The sequence below is a fragment of the Cyrtonyx montezumae genome, unplaced genomic scaffold, assembly GCF_038088225.1.
Source record: "Cyrtonyx montezumae isolate F1298 unplaced genomic scaffold, pur_monq_1.0 scaffold_10, whole genome shotgun sequence".
NCBI lineage: Eukaryota > Metazoa > Chordata > Aves > Galliformes > Odontophoridae > Cyrtonyx > Cyrtonyx montezumae.
Window position 1 is genome coordinate 7,553,918 of NW_027071826.1, and position 20,541 is coordinate 7,574,458.

Sequence of the window (20,541 nt, forward strand, 5' to 3'; positions counted from 1 at the left end):
AGCATTTTGATAGACTGAAAGTGGAGAGTATATTCTTTTTAAATATGTCTGATTATTTCAGGTTTTCTTTTGTAAATAATTGAGGATTATATTTTCCACAGCAATGGAAAGTCAGAGATTGCTTGTCAGGCTCCCAGACAACAAAGTAGCATCTCATTGCTTGAACTGCCTTGTTGAAATCATGGAGCCAACTCAAAGAATAAGTCACTGCTCTCTCCACCCATTGAAAAGATAAATTCCAACTCTGCTGATTACCTGGTTCTTGGATTAGGTAATTGAATTGGTGTAAGATTATAGCAAATAATTTAGGGATACACCCAGACAGTAATTCCATTTGATTTTCTCAAAATATATACAGTCTAAGTTTAGAGGAAAGATTTTCTTTTGTAAATGTGACTTTTTCAGCAGTATCATTTCCCTGTTGTTTCCCTGTCTGTGCACATTTACCTATATGGCAAACAAGCTTGCTTCATGGCTTTTGGTATATTCCACATCAGAGACATGTTGTTGGGATTTCTACATGCTACCTAAGAGAAACAGAAGCGTAATGCAAGCAGGGCGCTCCACATTGCCACCCTCCAGGATTTCCCCATCAATTAGCAAAAAGCTTTGAGTATTTGTTGCTCAGGAAGCAGCCTACACCCACAAGTTGCTCTGGTACCAGATTTCCAGCAGTGTGAAAGGATGCTGCTGTGGGTCACGGGCCAGGGGAGCATCTTGGTGACCACTGAAAGCCGTGCTGGGATGAGAGGCAGCAGGAATATTCAATTGCATGCAAAAGTTGTCAGGCATCTGTTTTCCAAACAGTTACTGTTGATGTTTCTTGCCAGCGGGTTACATTCCCAAGAGGTCAGGGTGGAGCAGGGAGACACAGGTCTGTTTTTCTCAGACAGGTAGGCTGGCTGGGTGCCTGCAGCATGTGATGTGCTTGGAAAAGCCTGCCAAGAGTTGGAGAAGGAGAGAAGGGATGTCAGCACTGTGATCAGGCAGGTCCATCCAAGCAAGGGTGGGGAAAACCACACAGTGAATCCCACATCAAGAAGTGTATATTAAATCCCTTGTTTCCTACGCAAGCATGGAAGGAAAGCTTGTTAAAAATAGGCTCATTTCGTAAGTTGCTATCTCTGTTGGCTATGTTCATCTGCCCTTGCATTAGCTGACTGTCATGATGATAGAGGTGAGAAACAGATAAACAAAACTTTGGCAGTTTTCCTTATTAGTCAGGCAAGCACAAGCCTGCACTCAGGCCTGACATCTGGAGGATGCCGGGAGCATTTTGCAGCTGTTGATCAACAGCAAGACAATGTTTTCCATGGATTATTTTTTTTTTGATTGAGAATAATAAACAAGAAGGAAAAAGAAAATGTCTGCATCTGAAAACAGTGCCATTTGGCCAAGTTCTAAAATATGAAGGTTTTTATAGCGTAAATGTTTTCAGCATTTATTCCTTATCTTCTCTGGGGCTTGGGCTAAATCCCCAGAAATTGATGTCAGCCATTAAAATACTCAGCTCAGTGACACACTTGACCAGGTTAGGATAATCTTAGTGGGCTTTTCCAACATTAATGATTCTGTAATGCCCTCCTGATGGTCCCCCAATGGTCACGACTGGATAACAAGGTCATAACAAGACACACATTTTAGGTTTTTGCACAACGAGCATTTGGACCACAGTATTGTTGCTTCTCAGGTGCTAGATTCATCTTTGCACTGTATGTGAACAGCACGTGGGTTGGTTCTTAAGATGGGCCAGAGCTGTGAAAATCCATGGGCAGGACTCCATTGCAACCTGGTTGAATCACTATCCCTGGAGGTGTTTAGATGTTGTACTGAAGGACATGGTTTAGTGGGGAAATACCGGTGGTAGACGAATGATTGGACTGAAAGATCTTGAAGGTCTTTTCCAACCTTGCTGATTCTATGACATTCAGAAAACATTAGCAGCTCAAACACATCCCTTCTTCTCTGCTACTGTCTGTAGCAGGCACGGAGAGGGCTGGGCATCCACTCTGTCTTCAGAGCTGCGGAATATGGCCCACAGATTTAGAGTATCTAAAAGAGAACACCCACTGAGCCGCATTTTTCTCTTAGAAATTTTCAGATGTTTGTCTACGTGCTGCAACAGTATTTCTTCCAGCCCCATCACAAGACAGATAAACAAAACCTGCAGGAGCCAGGCTCCCAGTGCAGGCAAGGAGCAACATCCCTGGCTCCCAGGAGAGGCTCTGACCTGACATCCTATCATATTTCATTTTCCCTATTTTTAACTTCTTTCAGTGAGTGTAATGTTAAAATGACACAAGCCACTTCAGTTTCAGTGCACACATCTGGGTGTCTATACTCACTGTCTGTCCAAGCATGCTTCCCAAATATATGCTCCTGCCCGTGGGGACACCAAAATAACTGTGATGCCAGCAGAGACTGAAAGGAAATCTGATTCACTTGTCTCTGGCAGAGAGCTCCCTGCCAGCACAGTGAATCAGGCTCAGTAAATTGCATACCTCTGGCTTCTTTCTGTTCTCCCTCCCTAAAGACATCTCACGTGTTTTTATTTTTGGTTATTAAGTTCACACTTCTATTTCCAATGGGTGCGCACCGGCCATTTTGGTGACATAACAACCATCAAGTGGAAAAGAAACATCAGCATGACAGAGTCCCACACTGAACAAGGCTTTCTTTGTTCATCCACGGGGCACCAAGCTGAACTGCTGTTCTCCATCTAACTGCAAGGAACAGGGATGGTATGTACCCGATAGAGACACAGCACACTGTGTTTGCCACTGCTTCTGATTCATAAGAGGAATTCATACCCTAGGAGCAAACCAAAACCAAGTGAAAAATATGATTTGTCTTGACCACTGCATTTCAAAACTTCAAGAAAGAAGAGCTGGCAGTGGTGCCTCTTGCAGGACACTGGTACTGTGCAAGAGGTGGAGGAACATGAAGAAAAGCCAAGGACAGCCCTCACCATATCTTGCTGTTCACTCTGGTGAGGATTGCCACTGCCAGAGACAAAGGACACTCTCAGTTCAACACAAGGACTCCCTGCCAAGACAAACAATCAAATAAATAGTTAGGCTGGGTTTCTCTACACAGAGGAATGGTTGCCAAAGGAGCCTGGATCCTGTGTCCCCTTGTCCCCACCACTATCTCATCCCCAGCACAGTCATCTCTGGTAGCCTGGTTCCCTGAAATGCTTGGAGCTGTGATGCTCAGCAGTGGGACATCCCCATGGATATTTGGTTGACAGTGAGGTTGCTGAAGAGTTATTGTCAGCCTGCTCCAGTGTAGAGTACACAATGAGGAAAAGGTGGTGGTGAGGAGAGCAGGGGAGGAAGTAGCTGTCATTATTACTGCCAAAGAAAAGACACTTGAAGCTGTTCCCACACACAAGGGAGCTTCCTCCACCCCGACCAGCCCATGCTCTATCTCATTCATTCTGGAAAATGAATGCCAACAATCTATCAAATACTGAAGGAATAGTCATCTCTCCAGGTTACATCTCTGTCCTTATGTTAGCACAGGCAATTACATAATTTTACTTTGTTACAAGATACAGATGACTTTTAAAATACCTTCAAGACCCTGATTTTTTTCTAGGCTTAACCCTAAAACCTTGTTAAACAGTAGTACCTCCGTACCAAAACTTACTGGCATACCATCTTCATTCCATTTCAAAGTATCTTTGGGGCCATTAGGGTTGCACAAGTGTAGACTTTCATTCCTGTTTCTCCATTATTTTGTTCCTCCATGAGCTCTTCCAACCCATGTGCTGGCATAAAGCTTCGCCGTATGGATAGCAGCCAGGTCTGAGGTTAGAGTAATTAGCTCTGGCTGTGCTTGCAGGGTTCTCTTTGGTACAATTGCACCATCAGATTTCTATCAGTGTGAGTTCCTCAGTCAGAGAAGGTGGGGAAAAAAAAATGTGTCCAGCTGATAAAATTACTCTGGGTGAAATATTAGTAAATTTATGCTGGTAAATACATTGTAAATCAAGGCACACACACTATCTGCACTCAGTGCTGCATTTATAGAATACATAAAAGAGAAGTACAAAACTGCTTCATTTTTCCTTCACCAACACAAAGCTTTCTACCTCACCTCAACATAGAATTTTGCTAAGGAAATGCACAGGTGGGGTGGACTGGTGTGTTAGCTCACTGAGAACACACCTATGCACCAAAGGAAAGAAAGGAACAGCTTTATATCCTTCACCATTTTCTGAGGGCACAGAAGGCAGTTGCACTGCGTAAGCTGGGAATTTTTCCAAATTCATTCCCTACTTTTTTTTTAAGTTCACAACATACAGCATGAAGCAGAACACTTTAAGCTAATGCAGGATCACACTTTGCTCAGAAGAAGCCCTGTGAATATGTGTAAATACAGAATGGGATCCTTATTTAGGTTTCAAGGGGTGCCCATACTGAAGCAGCTCTCACATTTGACTGGTTACAGTATCAGTAACTCCCACTGAGACTCAGCACCAGCTGAGAAAGGGGTGAAACTACCCTCAGGCTCCTGGGGGAATGCAAATCTTGTTGCCACTGGATGGTAGAGGAAAAATGAGAGCCATTCATGAAAGCCAGTGCTACTCTACATGGGGCAGTTTGCCTCAGAAATTCACATTTGAGAGCACAGTTTCCATGCTGTAAAGGTGTCCTCTGCCACTATTTAATGCAAATACAAGAAAGGATCCTTTCACTGTCCCCAAATTCGATCCATCTGAGCTATAGAGAAGATTCTTCTGTGGCACCCATTTTCCCAGCGGGATCAGTGTTCTGGCAGCACAGGGACAAGAGATGGGGACTCTCCTGATGACCTGCATTGCTGACTCTTGAGTTTGTGCAGTCAGTGGGGGATTTCACCACAAAGGTTGGACCCTTGATACGTGCCTTTGACAGCACTGCTGTCTTCTCAGTGCCTCACCCAGAGAATGAAAGCCCTGATCTTTACTGGGCTCCTATATTTAATTAATGGCTGTAAAGCATTTGGAGATGGTTAAAGTAGGGATGTTATGCAACTTAACTCCAAGTCTAATGATTCCTATCACCATTCCCAGGCTACAGTCTCTCTTTGATATTAGGAACAACAGCAAGAAAGATGCTGACGGTGGCGGCATTGGTTTTGGCTCCAGCTGATGGAATGCAGAGTCATCTCCTATCTTTCAATCCCAAATACACCAGCAGATTTACTCTAGATTCACACTAGTGTAACTGGAAGAGGTAGCTGGGCCTTAAAAAGCTTTAGCAAGTGGTGTTTAAAGAAATGATTAGAAAAATAAAAAGGATTGAAGCAGAAGATGGAAAAGGTGAGTCTCAAAAGCAAAGTGAGATGGAGATGGAACCCAAGCTTTTCTAAAATATAGGGCAATTGGTGATCTGGACCAAAGGTCAGTTTCTGAGCCTCCAGCAGCTGTTCACTGCATTAGAGGGAACTGCCAGGAATTCTAATGAGAAGAGAAAAGCAAGGCTGGGCTCCAGTCCCTACAAAGACAAGGAGGAGCAGGAGAAAATATGAGACTTGGAGTGCTGCATAGGTCCTGCATCACCAGAAAGGCAGCAGTAGCATTAAAGGGAGGAGGAAAAAAACATCCTAGAAAATCTTTGCCATGAAAAATCATGAAATTATATGTCAAGCAGCCTACAAGCTGTCTCAAGGAAAAGTTAAATAACAAAACTTCTGTTCTTGTCTCCCTCCCTTCCACATTGTGTTCGCTGTTAAACCAGAGTGACCTTAGCAAAACAGCACAGAGAACAGCTGGACTCCACCTAACCCAGCCTAAAGAAAATTTACCTCCTTTATACACTTCTCTGCTCAACTTCTGCCACTCTTTTCTCTTATGCTCTGATCTCTGCCCTGTCATGGTGGGAGTGACTAGGGAAAGGAAAAATGTTAACCTCCTCGATAAGCAGGACATGATGGATGTGAGGGGACAATAGTGCTTTGCCTGGTTGCTGCAACAGGCAAGCAGAGGTAAAGATGTCATTAGCATGTCACTGTCCTGATTTCCAAAAACGAAAATGTTGTAAAGGAGAATCTGCTCCTCGCCCTCATCAATCCTTCAATTTAACTGAACTTTAGTGGAATATTTGCTGGGTTATGTAATAGAGACAGATTACAACAGCCTGCCACATCCCTGAAAACTGCAGTTTTAACCCCTGGACAGGCTGTATACTGATAGCTAAAGATAAACAAGTCATGGGAATATGAGACAAGCCCAGACCAGACAAACCTACAAAATACACCCTGAGGAGCCATCCAACAGCTCTGAATAACTGACGATACTCTCCTTTCTGATCTTCTTGTCTGTGTACGATCTTTCTGTCTTCCTCCTCCCCTCCTAGGCTGTCCCAGAGAGGTTCCTGCAATGCCTTAGCTGCCCCTTTCTCATGCTTCCCACCCTTTCTGGCTGCAGTGGACCCGTCGGAGGTGACCCCTTGGAGCTGTCCCCTTGCAGTCAGTGAGCCCACAGCACCATCCTCCCTTTGTGTCCTGCAGCTGCAGGTGTTGCCCAGATACTACCTTCATTCAGAGAGCTCTACAAGGACCAGGAGTACCCATTTGGGCTGCAGGGCACTGCAGAAACCAAGGCACCATCCCTGCTGTGGTCATTAAACCCAAACCTCAGCATCTTCTCTGCTGCTGTAATCCTACTGTCTGGATGAATCTGTCACACAGCACTGGGACAGGTGTACTGGCACCTCCTTTTTCCAGCATAGTGATAATACCCACTGCCTCGACTTTAAGATCTCTCTTCACCCTCCCAGCTATCGTTTGGGCAGCACATAAAAACAAGGGAAGCTCGAGAAGTTGAGCACTGGAGCTAACGAAACGAGCCAGAGAGACACGAAGAACTCTTCAAAGAGAAGAAAAACAAGAAACAAAGCGCTGGCTCCCGCTGACAGGCGAGGCGGGCCGGCGGCTCCGCATGCGGAGGAGCTCACCCAGGAGGGCTGACACAAACGTGGGCAAAGGGCGTTGGCTTTGGGCAGTGCTCACCCTGATGATGTGAGGCGGGGTTCAGAGCTGCAACCGCCCCACCCCGGGCCCGTGAATGACCCAAAGCACACCATTCATCACGCAGGGACAGCTGCTGGACTGGGGACCGAGACAGAGCTGCCTGCTGCTTCCAGGTAGGCCCTGGCGTTCCTCTGCCCGGCTCGTGGCCAGGTCTTGCCGCACCCCGCCATCACAGGGGCTCTGGATCCCTTACACATGCAGCTTTTTGCTCCTCTGAGCACACACCACATCCAGTGCTTCCACCTGCGTGTTACACCTCTTTCTTTTCTCCAGCTGCTGGGGCTTGAGGACTTGGCTGGGTGTGTGCTAAGAGGATAAGCAGGTTTTATTTTCCTCCTCCTGGCGCTGCTCTCATGATGAACATGAGGAAAAAGGATCCCCCCATCCTGACAGGGCAACCTACGTGCTGCTGTAGCATGTATGTTTGCTTTCTCTGCAAAATAGAGAGTGTCAAGGAGCTTCTTGAAACAGCTATGAATCATTGGCCTTAACTGGCACCCACCCAGGCCCCCAAATGGGAGAAGAGGAGCTTTTTCTAAGCCCTTCCCACATTCTTGTGCAAATAGGAGGGATGAATGATCACCATCCCTCATGCCAGACAGTTTTCTGGGCCAAATTCACACATGAGTCTAAGGAAGCCAAGGGGAACTGAAACTGAACTGGTATAGCTCTCCTTTCCTTCCGCTCCTCGCGATGACTATATTTCATATGTTCAGATCCTTTTGGGACTGCTTAGACTGACTTTGTGTAATCATTTTCATTCTTGGATTAAATAGGACAAATATGCAAGCTGAGATCTTATTTTACACCATATTTTCTCCCTTTGGCATATATATTACACAGCAGCAGATTGGACTTAAGTAGGTTTTATTTCTCTTCTCAGAATAAAAGCCTGTCTTTGCTTGAGGGTGTCAATTCTTTAGTAACTATTGCTACTGTATCCTATATGGGCACTTCAAAGGACCACAGAAAAGTCCTATACTTTTTAATCTCCTCATACTGGCTCTCAGTAAACAAACACAGTCTGACACCCTCCAGTCTTAGGGCACACACAGCCCACTCAGCCTACTGGTTACGGGAAAGGTGTGACTTGCACCATAAGCCTACAACTACAGCCTTATCTCAGCCAGCTGTGCTCCATCCATCCTTCTCTGCTTGCAAACACTGATGGGATGTGCAGAGGTGTACAAATTCATGAGTACACCTAAGTCTGATGGATATCTCTCTTCTCAAATTAAAATGCTGATTCAAGAATATAAAGGCTGTGGGATTCCGAGCAGAGGGTTTGAAATCAACTTTCATCTGCTGTGTTAGATGTGTGGGGCATATAGGTAGGTATAAGAGAAGGGATAGAATTTCAGTGACTCATGCTTTGTGAAGTCCTGCAGTCTCTTCTGTGTGGAGTTGCACAGTATTTACACATTATGAAATGTATGACATAGTCCATCTGCCAGAAGGTCAGGGCCAACCGGTGCAGTCAAAATTAACAATATTTTTGATGTGTAGCACCTCTCTTTCTGTTGGCAAAGTGCCACCTAAAAGCCTTAAAGCTCCCATCATTGAAAATCATTTGCTGAGCAGCTTCTATGAGCAGCCAGAGATATTCATGCTTTCTAGGGAAGTAACAATAGTTTTGGTATCTCCATCTGTGGTTCCTCTGCACTGTACTCTGTCTTAATTGTTCTGTAAGCACTCAGAGTCTAAAACTAGAATTGCATTCTTTGGCCATTTCAAGATCTTACAGTCTAGTGTCTAGACTTAACATATGGTTACAACCTTCGTCCAGGCTCTTCCTTCTAAATTTCTGTGCTAGACAATTGATGAAAATACAGTTGTAATGGGCAGAAACAGCATGAGCAGCAAATCTTAGCCATACACCTGAGAGGATAGTTCCTCACCAGTCCAAGCTCTCCAAAACTTTTCCTCCTTGCTTCACACAATAAATTCCATCTTTTGCACTGCTGGTGTCTCCTAGGGGCTCAGAAGGTTTTCACTATGCTCCTTTTTCAATCCAGGTGAAGATATATTATTTTTGGCCAAGACACACCTAGGTCCAACCTATAAGCCCATTCCCTCCAGAGATACTACAGGAATGCCTATGGCTTTTGTCCATTCTCCTCTCCGGCCTTGCAATCTGCAGGTCCCAAGCAGGGGCTGACTTGCTACCAGCACCTCCTACCTCAGGAGATGGGAGCTCAGTATAGGGATATGTTCTGACCAGAAGATGGTAATCTTTAATTAGCAAAAAAAGAAAACAAAAACAAAATGCCATATGAATTAATATAGTTAGGTAAATAAATGTTGCTGCAGCAGCTGGGAAAGAAGGACTGCTTCAGGCTGCTGCGTGTCTCATGTTGGTTTTATTAGGGGTGCCTGCTCCAACACCACTCTCCTGTTCTATTTAATTTTCATAAAATATTAATTTCTTAAAATTTAGGGTTGTTTGGCTATGAAGGCTGCAGATAACTTCTGGCAGGATGACTTTTTCTTTTTTACAAATCGCTAGGTAATGACAGTGGGCCTTGTTCTGCTGATTCCCAAACTTGTTCTGGTTTGTAGGCACCCCAAGGGCTGTTCTACAGTGCTGCTCTGTTGTAACTTGTTCCACTGTTAAAAGCGAAAAGCTCCCTTAGATTAAAAAAGTGTAAATGAAGAAAACGACAGATTAATGCTGCACCAAAACCCAATTCCTCTTCAAAGCTGTCTTTAAGATCTCCCTTGCAGTTACCCGAGACCTCTTCAGCCATGCTCATGTTCCTCCATCACACAGCCCCTTGAGGCTCCACTCTCTCCAAGTAGCACCTCTGGGTGCTATGGGGTGAAAATAAAAATTCAAAGCAGTTTGCTGGCACCTCTTTCCTTCAGATCAATGCCGGAAGTTAGATTTGAAGTTTTCTCCGAGATTTAGACATTTTGATACTATAAATAAAACATTGTTGAAACTTGTTTGCAATATCCACCGTTGCCTGGATATGCTGATTTGTACTAGACTCATGTTTAACAGTGAACTGGCTGCCCTGTCTCATCTTTTCCTGGATAGTGTGACTCATGTTAGAAATGGCTTCATGAGTATCTAATAACTTGATTACAGAGTGAATACATACTGCATCTTTTGGTGGTCTCAGAGCTTGTGAGGTACAGCTAGATTTTCACAGAGACTACATGTGATATATAATAAAACTGAGTAATTGGACATTTGGAATATCTCACTCCTTCATTCCTTTGCAGTTTTGAAGTTTTGGGCAGTTTTCTGTGGACTTTCCATTACCTCTGAGGACTTCTAGTTTTCTGTAGCACCTGATAAATTTGGAAATGGAGATGGTGAAAGTGTTCTTCACTTCCTTCTGAAAGATCTTCATAGTAGGAATAAAGTTTAAACAGGAGAGGAAAGTCGCTGTTTGGTCCAGAGAAAAAAAAATAACTATTTCATTTTGGGTGACAATTTTGTATCCAAATATAAACCAAGTTTCAGTTGCTCTTCCCTGCTGACATCTCTGTTCAGCAGGAGGATGAGAGGTCTTTCCCAGCAAGGAGGAGGATACTCAGGAAGGAGAATTTGTAGTCTCAGCACAGCCTGAGATGAAAGGAGGAGGGGACATAATATGGTCAGAGCAAATCTGGGTCATCGCTGTTGTTCTGCTGCTGTTCGTACCTGCTGGATAAAATCTCCACCCTCTTCTCTGGGAGAACTAAATCCCACTGAGGCTCTTTGTGCTGTTTTCAGGGCTGAGAGGGAGACAAACGTTGCCATGAATGAGCTGAATTATTAGCCCCTGGTGCTGTACTTAACAGCACCACCGACCTACACCCAGTGAGGCCCATTTTCCACACTGCATGAATCACTTGCTCATTTTTTGTGCTCACTAGCTTCACATTTTTATTTTCCATTCCTCTGGCTTTCCTCATGTGGATGAATAATGGACCATTTATAATAGATCAACAATATCAGAGCACACGATTATGGCCTCAGTCAGTGTAATCCCTTCAGACAGCTCGCAGAGCACGAATGTGCTTTCTCTGTCAGGGCAGATAAATGCCCATCGTGCAGAGCCATGTCCTGCTCCCACACAGCCAGCAGAAAGGGATGCCAGCCTGGCAGCTTGTTCCCTCTGCCACCCTAAATAGCTCTCAGGAGCTGAGTCATGAAGCAGAACCCATAATAATGGGCGATTCTTTGAGCCAAGGGACAACCATCAGCTGTGCTAACAATTACAGATGGAAATGGGCTTCGGGCAGCAGTTTATCATCAGGCACACTATGCCCTTCTATTGCTGTAAACAAATGCCTGGGTAAACTTTTCCTGAATTCAAATAATTAAGGCAATACCACTGAACTCTACTGTGTGGCATTAGAGGCCAAGCCTGCTCCTGCTGCGCTCACTGCAGTAGCTGCGGGGCTCTGTGCAGAGCCCTGAGGATTGAGCCCTGCTGCCTGCCCTGTGCTGGATGCAGGCACATTCATCCTTATCTTGTGTAGATGCTACTTGAAGGATAGCATGCTTCTCTCTGTGCCTACAAAGATTTTCATTAAGGGAAAAAAACTGAGGCTTAAGCATAGAACTGGTACTAATCACAGTTCTGCCCTTCTATTTCCTTGTCACATATCTTTCCCTGTTGAATTTGTTGAATATTTGGAAGCGGAATAGTTTCCTGAAACCAAGATTTTGAGTTTGGAAATCTATAGGGTGAACATTGCTTAACCAAACCCCTCCATACTCAGGATACCATCAGCAGGAGGTGACAAAACATGCTTATTTAGCACAAAATGGGAACAGAGCCACTGTCACATGTGCTGGCTCCTGACCACCCCATGCACAAACCCAGGCCAGAGTTGCAGCTGCCTGTGGGACTTGAAGAGTGCCCCAGAGCCTGTGAGCAGGAAGCGTTGCATGTGCGGAAATACTAGAAAACAAACACACATATGAGCTGGCAGCTGACGGAAGCACCCAGCTCACCGCTGATGGATCCCAGTTTGCTGTGCTCCCACAGAAAGGCCCTTCTTCCAGCCCTCAGGCCATCTGGGGCTCTGCCATCTTCCTTTTCATTCCCCATTCACTGAGTTTGCAACAGAAACTGAGGGCACTTCTGCTGCCCAAACTCCACCATAGATAAAACCTCTCCTCTCAAATCAATGAGAGTAATCTGCTCTCATTTTGGTGATTTCTATCTATGGACAAAACCAGCCAGAACCAGCACAGCCCCACGGTCTGTGCAAGACTGAACAGTAATTTTGTTTAGCATCATCATTATTACATTAAATTAGGGGGAATTAATTATGGCACATAAGCATTCATTTGGTCTTATGGGTCATCTGCAGCTGAATTCAAAGGCAACAGTGCAGTGAGGGGAAAAGACTTTTGCAGCACGTCAGTGAAACCAGGGCTGCTTTCTGCAGCACACAGCTCCAGGAGGAGGGTGCCTTTTAGATGGGACCTTTTCAATAGCTTCAGCAACAACAAACACAGAGGGAAAGGGCTCAGATCTATAAAGCACTGAGATGCTAAGAGGATATGAACGTTCTTCTGGGGGACCTGCAAGCTGCTTCATCTGAAAGAGCTGAGGTGCCAATGTCAGATAAATTTACAAGTTATCTGACCTTGTATTTCCCCAGCAGTTTTAGCTTTTCCCCCCATGAGGGAATTCCATCACTCTGTGGTGAGAGGTCTATTTAAAACAAAATCCTCCAACATTTGGATCTGCCCCATCACTTGACTTAATGAATACCTGATACCGACCAAGCAGCTTGCTCCACCAAGAAGTCAATCCCACCACGCTGCTGACCTCCAACAGCAAACAGTGTCTCCAGTGTCACTTGGTGAGTCCCTTCCCTGTGGCAGCCAACAACGCACACCGAGTCAGGGCACAGCAGCAGCAGTGACCCTGGTTTTCCACAGAACACCCTCGTTGAGTCCCAGCAAGGGAGGGACAAAACAGGGTGAACATCCACAGCCTGGAGGTGGACAGTTTGTGTGATAAGGAAGAAGGAAGCTGGGTGTAGGTTGTTTGCAGTTAGATTTTCCTGCTCACCTGGGCTTCCCAAGGGCCAGATGATGTCCACAGATTTGCTCAGAAGAATCACTTCTGTCATAAATCCTGACTATACAAGCCCCCACTGTATAGAGTGCCTGACAGAAAGAAAAGGAGCCAAGTACATCATAGTGAAACAAACAATAAATGTTTTTTTACAATAACTGAATTTTTTTCTTTTCCAGTGGGATCTGAACTATTGCATGAAATGTTTACACATTACTTTTATCAGTGTCTGCTCTTTATACAAGATCTAAAAACATCAGGGATACATCCTCGTAACTTCAAATTTGATAGAAAAAATGTGTCTTGCTCAAATACAACAAATGTCCCACAAAAATTTTTATAGTACGTTTCTCTTCAGAAATACCCAACTCAGTACGTTGTCATTCAAAAATACAGAACTTATTAACACTGTATTTACAGTTTGGCAGATTTTAGGGTATTTTTTTCCCTATGGACGTCCAAACCAAAGAAAAACGACCAATTTAATCTGGTAATAAAAGAAAAGGGTTTAAGGCAGACTAATGAAAACTAATTATTTGTTTTAAGTCATTCCTTTCTCTAATAGCTGAGCATTGCCACCTGGTACAGTCTGGTTATTGGTGGGCAATAACACCTCTCTCTCCAGCTTGAAAACACACTTTGGCTCTTCTTTTGTCAGCTGTTTGACACTGATTTTCACCTTTCAAGGGCACTCTTGGTTCTGTCTTCTGTCCAGTATTGCTGGTTTTGCAATAGTAAAATAAAAAATGTCCAGGGTCTGCCAGCTCTGAACTGTGGTTGAGAAAGAGAAGGGAATTAAATGCAGCAGAGAAAATGGAAAGAGCTGGTTGGAGAAAACACAGAATAAATATTAACTTTTAACTAAAGCCCTTTGCAGCACGCTGTCTGAAAGCAAGTCTTCAGTGGGAGAGGAGGAGGACACTGGATTTTAAGTGGCCCCTCAGCAAGAGTATCCTCTGCTCCATGTGAACTAACACACAGCTGATGGGGACAGGAAGGCAGCATGTTCTCAAGAAAAATGGTTTCCTTCAATTCCTGCACAGGCCTTGCTAATTACAGCAGTTTCCCCCCCAGGTCTATGGCAGCATTGGCCTTGGGTCTGGCTGGCTCTTTTTTTCTGTTTTGTTCTGTCCAAGCTATTTGGTCCGTAGAAGGTCAATGCTGTCAGGGCTGGTAGAACTGCATTTGGAGGACAAAGGGAGATGGAGTGTGTGCCCCAGGACAAAGTAAAAGAAGCTATCTAGAGTGAATGGGTTTTCTTTTTCTTCTCCTTTTTCATCTTCTATTCATGAAATGATTAGTCTTGGAATTGTTTCATGTCATTCATTTCTAAATAATGTTTTCTCTGTTGTTGGTGAAGTTCTTTTATTATTATTATTAATTATTATTATTATTATTTATTTCATTTACACTTGCATATCAGCATTTTTAGCTTTCTTAATTTTTTTTCTCCCCTCATCAGCAAGAATATTAACCACTATAGTGAAAAATAGATATTTAGGATTCCCAGGAGAAAACATTTGTCTTTCTGAAAATACACAAGTCTTCCCTGGGTTTGTTTTCCTGTAGCCCAAATTTGGTTTCTCCACCCCTAGATACTCTGGAGTAGACATGTTTTTTTTTACAGAGGAGTAACCTGTCACTACATGAAATCCTAGCATTTCCAGCTCGCTATTAGCGCAACACGCAGTGTTAGTAGAGCCCACCAAAAGCAGGTAGACAGTGGAGACTCTTTTGGGTAAATTCTCAGATGAAAAGATCATAAAAAGCACAAGAATAACCTGTTCTGAAGATAGATTCCATTTCAGTTACAAGATATGGAAATTACACCCATTCTAGGTGACTAGCTTCAGAATGAGGTCTTTGAGTTCAACACCAAATCTTCTTAAAGGGAGCAGTGATGAAATCTCATTTCCATACCTGGTTCTCTGTTTATGAGGTTACATGCCTACCCGCAGCTGGATGAGATTTATGCAAAACAAGTGTTGGAGAAAATCAAATTGATGGCTGATATATTGTGAAAGAGAAGAAATTCAGAGGAAATGTGTGTGACTGGATAACATATACTTTTACTTCAAACCTCAAGATTATAAAATATATAAATTCGCTTGTCTTAATAACATGTAGAGTTATGGGTAACAAAGATGTCTGCAAATCAGTAACTACAGCCATCTATTCATGACTTGTCTGACATACATGTTCTCTACACCTTCTGTTCACACTGATCTTGGTTTTCCCTTCCTTTTCTTTACTTATGTCGTTCCTCCTCTTTGCAGACCATTTATCTTTAAGCCTGAGGTCCACAATTTTTTAAACGTCTGAGTTAACAAGTCCACTTCATATGAAGGGCTCTGCTATATAGGTCTCCACTGGAAGTGGAAGATTGGTGACCTCCCATTTTTCTCCCAAATTTCTAAATGATCAAAATTGTTTAAAAGGAAAAAGAATGGAAATGAACACCCTTACATCCTCTACAAAAAAAAAGTGTATTAATTTGTGTTTCAGAGCATGCTTTACTGCAGTCTCCATGAAAACTCTGTCTTTCTCTTTAGTCCAGAAGGAAAAAGAAAGAAAATTCTCGTTCTTTCTCTCCTTTCTCAGTTACTAATAATGCATCACACCCTTATGTGCAGGCTTATTATCAATCCATTCACAAGTCAGGGTGTGAATAACAATAATAAAAGCAAGCTTATATCATTGCATTGTGAATTCTCAGCCTCACCTTTGAACAGAGGAAAGAAAACAAATTTGCAATACAGGGAGCTGTGAAATGGGGCTAGAGGTGGAAGAGAGAAATGCAAGATATAATTGTACTCCCCAGCAAGGCAACAGAATAGAGGAACCTTCAGTATTGTTTCAGTGTAATTTAGAGAGTTTCTCTTAGTATTTAGATATCTGTCTCAAAGAGTAAAGAAGAAGAGCTATCTGGAGTATGCCCAGTGAATTAGTTGGTTCTATAGTGTTAGAATCACTTGGAGAACTGAAAATGATCAGCTTGGTATAATATTTTTAATAGCTCAGAAGGCAAGTAATTGGTTTGATAAAGATTGTGTTATCCTGTTGTGTTTTTACAGATAAATCAATTGAGCACTGTGTATTCAAGTCAGTCAGATAAAGATAAAACATTTAAACAGTCTCAGAACTCCACCATATGGATCTTTTATTGATTGGCAAGAGGGAAGATTTTAGGCTTTGAGTTATGTGGGGATAAATCTCTACTACATGAGCTGCATTCTGTAGAGTTATAGCAACACAGCACTGCTCAGATGTCAGCACTTATGCATTTAGTCCTGAGCTGAAATTGGAAAAAAGCCAGGACAATGAACATAGATTTCCCAATACCTTAAAGAAAAGAACATCATAATTTCTTCCACGTTTATGGAAAAAACAGTTGGCTTCTGTCAACTTAGCCATGCATTTGTCTCATGTGGGCTTTAAAAATGCTGGAAAGATCGAAGAAACACCCGTCAATTTAGAATCACAGAATCCTTAGAATTGGAAGGGATCCTTAAAGGACACCTAGTCCAATTCCCCTGCAATGAACAAGGACATCCACAGTTAGATCAGGTTGCCCAGGGCCTGATTCAACATCCCTTTGAAAGTCTCCAAGGATCAGGCATCCACCACATCTCTGTGCAACCTGTTTCAGTGCCTCATCACCCTCACTGTAAGACACTTTTTTCCTATATCCAACCTAAATCTGCCCTCTTTAATCGTGAAGTCTTTTCCCCTTGTTCTATCACCACAGACCGTGTCTGTCCCCTTCTTTCCTGTAGCTCCCCTTTAGACATTAAAGGGCTGCTGTCAGGTATATATTATATTTAGCAAAGAGTTTAAACGTAGCATAGATTGGGGATGGAACACACTGCATCTGGATTCTGTTGGGTCTGCAGCTGACTGGAGTACTGCTGGTTTCACCTCTGGTTCTGGAGGTGGAAGCCAGATTTCTGCTTCCAAATAATCTGTCTTTGCCTAGAACCACAGTGTCAGGGTGGGCTCCTTGATTTGCATGTCCATTTCTAAAAATATATGTTGTTAGTCAGGATTATGTTGAAAGATGGTTCAGAAAGTCTGAACGTTAGTATATTTCCCAGGACTGTAATCACTCAGGGAGGTGGTGGAATCACCATCCTGGGAGGTGCTCGTGAAATGTGTAGATGTGGCACTGAGGGACATGGTTAATGGGCATGATGGAGATGGGGTGACATTTGAACTAAGTGATAGGTCTTTTCCAATCTTAATGATCCTATGATTCCATGACTGAACATAGAGATGAGGATATCAGAAGAGCAAGCCAAAAATTGAGCCGAATTTTAGAGGTCTTGAAGCTCAGGAGGCTCTGGTCACCTCCATCCCAGGAGCAGCTGCAGCAGGTCATGACTGTCACTGTGAGGAGCCTTGGGTCTCCTGCTCTGGCACACTCACATCACCTCTGCTCCCTCCTTTGCTGCTAGGCCTCCCTATACTGCCTACAGCCCCACTGACTTATTCTGTTTCATGAGTGTGGATGTCACACTTACAAGATTCTCGTAAGTACTGTTTGCATATGAACTGGGTTGTGCCTCACTTGACATTTATATTAACTGTATAAGATTATATATACTATATATAATTGCATATCTATATAATAACTAATTATATAATTATTATGTACATTATATATTAATATAATAGGAAACACTGCCTAGTTCACACACAGATAAATTGCGTATTAAATAAGATTATATATAGTATTAATTTTCCTATATATGCAATCTTATATAACTAATATATAATTTAATATAATAGCCTGTATTAGTCATACAAAATTCTTCCCAGAATTGCTTTTAATATAAACACTATCACTCTGTTAAGACCCAGTTTTACAAAATGCTTGTGTTAAGCATCCACTCATGATAAGAAGCTGAGCAGTACCCTCAACTTTCACTGACCAATTTCAGCACACTGAGTGTAGAAATGGGGTGCATCCATTCTAAAACTGGGCCCAAAAATACAGCACCTACAGAACTTGAGATCCTGAAATCTATTCACAGGTGACAGCACACAAACCCACAGCTTATCTGCCACAACATGAAAGCAGCCTGTCTGCCAAGAAAAGAAATTCCTGTGGCTGGAATAGGATTTTACCTGTTCACATCCTGTTTTATTTGTGTTTTGCACCCATTCACCTCTCACCTGTCAGCATGCAAACAAGCAGGCAAATACTTCCACAAAACAAGGAAACTCCAGCTGAGACCTCTTGCTGTGATTTTTTAAGACTTCAGGGAGGTGTAATCAGAAGGAAGAATTCCTCAGAGAGGGAGGGAGTAATCAGCTGCGTTATGAATTCCTTGCCCTTGTTGGGGGTGGAGAAATAGCAACAGGTGAGAGGAGAGCTGGGAGTTGGAGTAAAGCAGCTTCTGCATGTGTCAGTGCTGCAAAGTGTGCTGGCACCCCATGCTGTGAATCGTGGTAGCACTGAACGTGGTGCAAGGTCTGTCACTTCACAGTTCAGGCTTTTTTTGATAAGAATTAAACCGCTGGCCAAAAACGTGGCAAGAAAAAAACACAAAGCTTTAAAAGAGGATAGAGAAGCAGCCTTGAAAACATTTGTACTGTGCTGTTTGTGATAGACTGTATCCTGCCTGTGTGTATGCTTGCATGAGAGTTTACTGATACATATAATGTTAATTACCCACTTATGTCCTAAAGCAAGGCTGGAAATGAATTTCAGGAAAAGAGATGTTTGTTTTGCACCGGCGCCCACATCCCATATACTTTCGGTCACGAGGAAATTGCCCCGTACCTCCACCCTGCAAGCGCTCATTCCTGCAGCTGTAGGCACCAAGCGGGGTGAGCCCACGGAGCTTACAGGAGCCCCTGTCCCTCTGCCTCCCCTAGCATGGAAAACTCACTCGGGAGCAAGCCCTGGATCCGTGCACTGCTCCTGCCCCAGCTGAAGCAGTACAGCTGTTGCTTTAGTGGAGAAAGGGATTGGATTTCACAGGCTGTGTAATCTGCGACAGAGCTCTTTGGCTTGGGGAAAGCAATGAGCCTCACCCAGGCTTAGCCATCCCCTTTCTGCCCGTAGAGGAACGCCCCGGTCGACATAGAAGGAAAATTGTTTGCTGAATTTCTGCACAGCCCTCCTTCCAATTGCTGGAGAGAGAAGGGGGGAGTGAGAAAGAGTTTAAGGCAGGCTCTGCACTGGTGTTCTGGGCTATTTCAACTTCAGGGCAACTTTAGAGAACTTCAGTTATTTTTGGTAAGTTTTTGGTTTTGGTTTTGGTTTTTCCGAAAGTCTCTTTTTTTTTTTTTTTTGTCTTTGATGCAGCTTGCACAAGTTTGTAGCAGACAACGGGCTTTCAATACGGCAAGATGTGGGCGTGCACGTTTAGTGTTCTTTGATGCAGTAACTGAGCCTTCTGAGTTTAAAATCATAGTGTTCCCAGCTGCTGGAGTTAAGCGAAACCTGCAGGCACTGTGGGTTGAGTGTTACCGCTGGGGAAAGGTACGGTGAGCACTCCAGCCGCGATGCACCCCACCTGGAGCACAGTTTTGCTTCTTTCTTGTGTGTAGGAAGATGTATGGTCAGGGATAAATAAATGCCTTCAGCCTCTGTGAAGTTTCTGAGCTCCTTCTGTACTGCAGGCGTTTCTACTTTCTGTGCTCAGCCTCCCAAAGTTTTGTGAGGGATGTTGGTTCTCAGTGCCATACACACCCCTCCATTCAGTAATCTCTATTCCAGATCACGCACGTTGTTTTTCTGATTTCCTCTCTCTGTACACTTAACCCATCGCATGATCTCAAATGTAGCAGAGCTCTCTTTTGTAGCGCACAGAGCCTTATTCCCAGTTGTTGCAGTGAACTGCAAGGTGCAAGCTGTAATTTATGTACAGTATGGTTGTTTTCTGATGAATCTGAGGGTTTTTTGTGTGCTTTCCCCCATATATGTATGTACATATATATTTATTCAGATGTTTATAGTATCAGAGCTTCTGCAAGAGGAATTTATTTGTCTGGATATTATATCTCAATAAATACCATTTGCAATATATATAGATATCATGATAACATACTGACTTGGAACTAGAATCTCTGTATGTTAGTGGTATGTGAGACTAGGACCAACCTTGAAGAATTAAATGACAGAGATAAGTGTCGCTGTCTGTAGAAGTGGGATCCAGAAAGTCTAAATTGCAAAGCTGACGAGGCTAGGTGACAAAATGCTAGGAAATATGCTGGGTAACAGTTTTCTGTCCACCTGTCTAGGTCCTTTGCCCCATCCACATTCCTTAATATGTTTCTGAACAGATGACTTTGGATGTGCTGAGGTAGGTTTTTTATCAGTAGCCACCTGTAGAAAAAAAAAACAAAAGATGTTCTTAAAGCTTTGAGCGAAAAGAGAAAAATCATTAATCATGAGAAAGCACTGAAGGTTTTCCTTCTACAACAAAACTACTATTCTTACTCACAAAATGAGAAACACAGAAAGTTGAAAGGTGACTCT

The 20,541-nt window shown here is 43.3% G+C and overlaps 1 protein-coding gene across 2 annotated transcripts in view; it reads left to right on the forward strand.

Annotated features, from left to right (window-relative positions):
• The first annotated feature begins 6,774 nt into the window (after positions 1–6,774).
• AHNAK2 (AHNAK nucleoprotein 2) overlaps positions 6,775–20,541 on the forward strand; it is a 63,962-nt gene continuing 50,195 nt past the window's right edge. The window contains exon 1 of one of the 2 annotated variants that reach the window (XM_065749242.1): positions 6,775–7,133. In XM_065749242.1, the coding sequence (XP_065605314.1) occupies positions 7,055–7,133 (79 nt within the window). In that variant the 5' untranslated portion in view covers positions 6,775–7,054. The remainder of the gene's footprint in view (positions 7,134–20,541) is intronic. The other variant, XM_065749232.1, reaches the window with a different exon arrangement.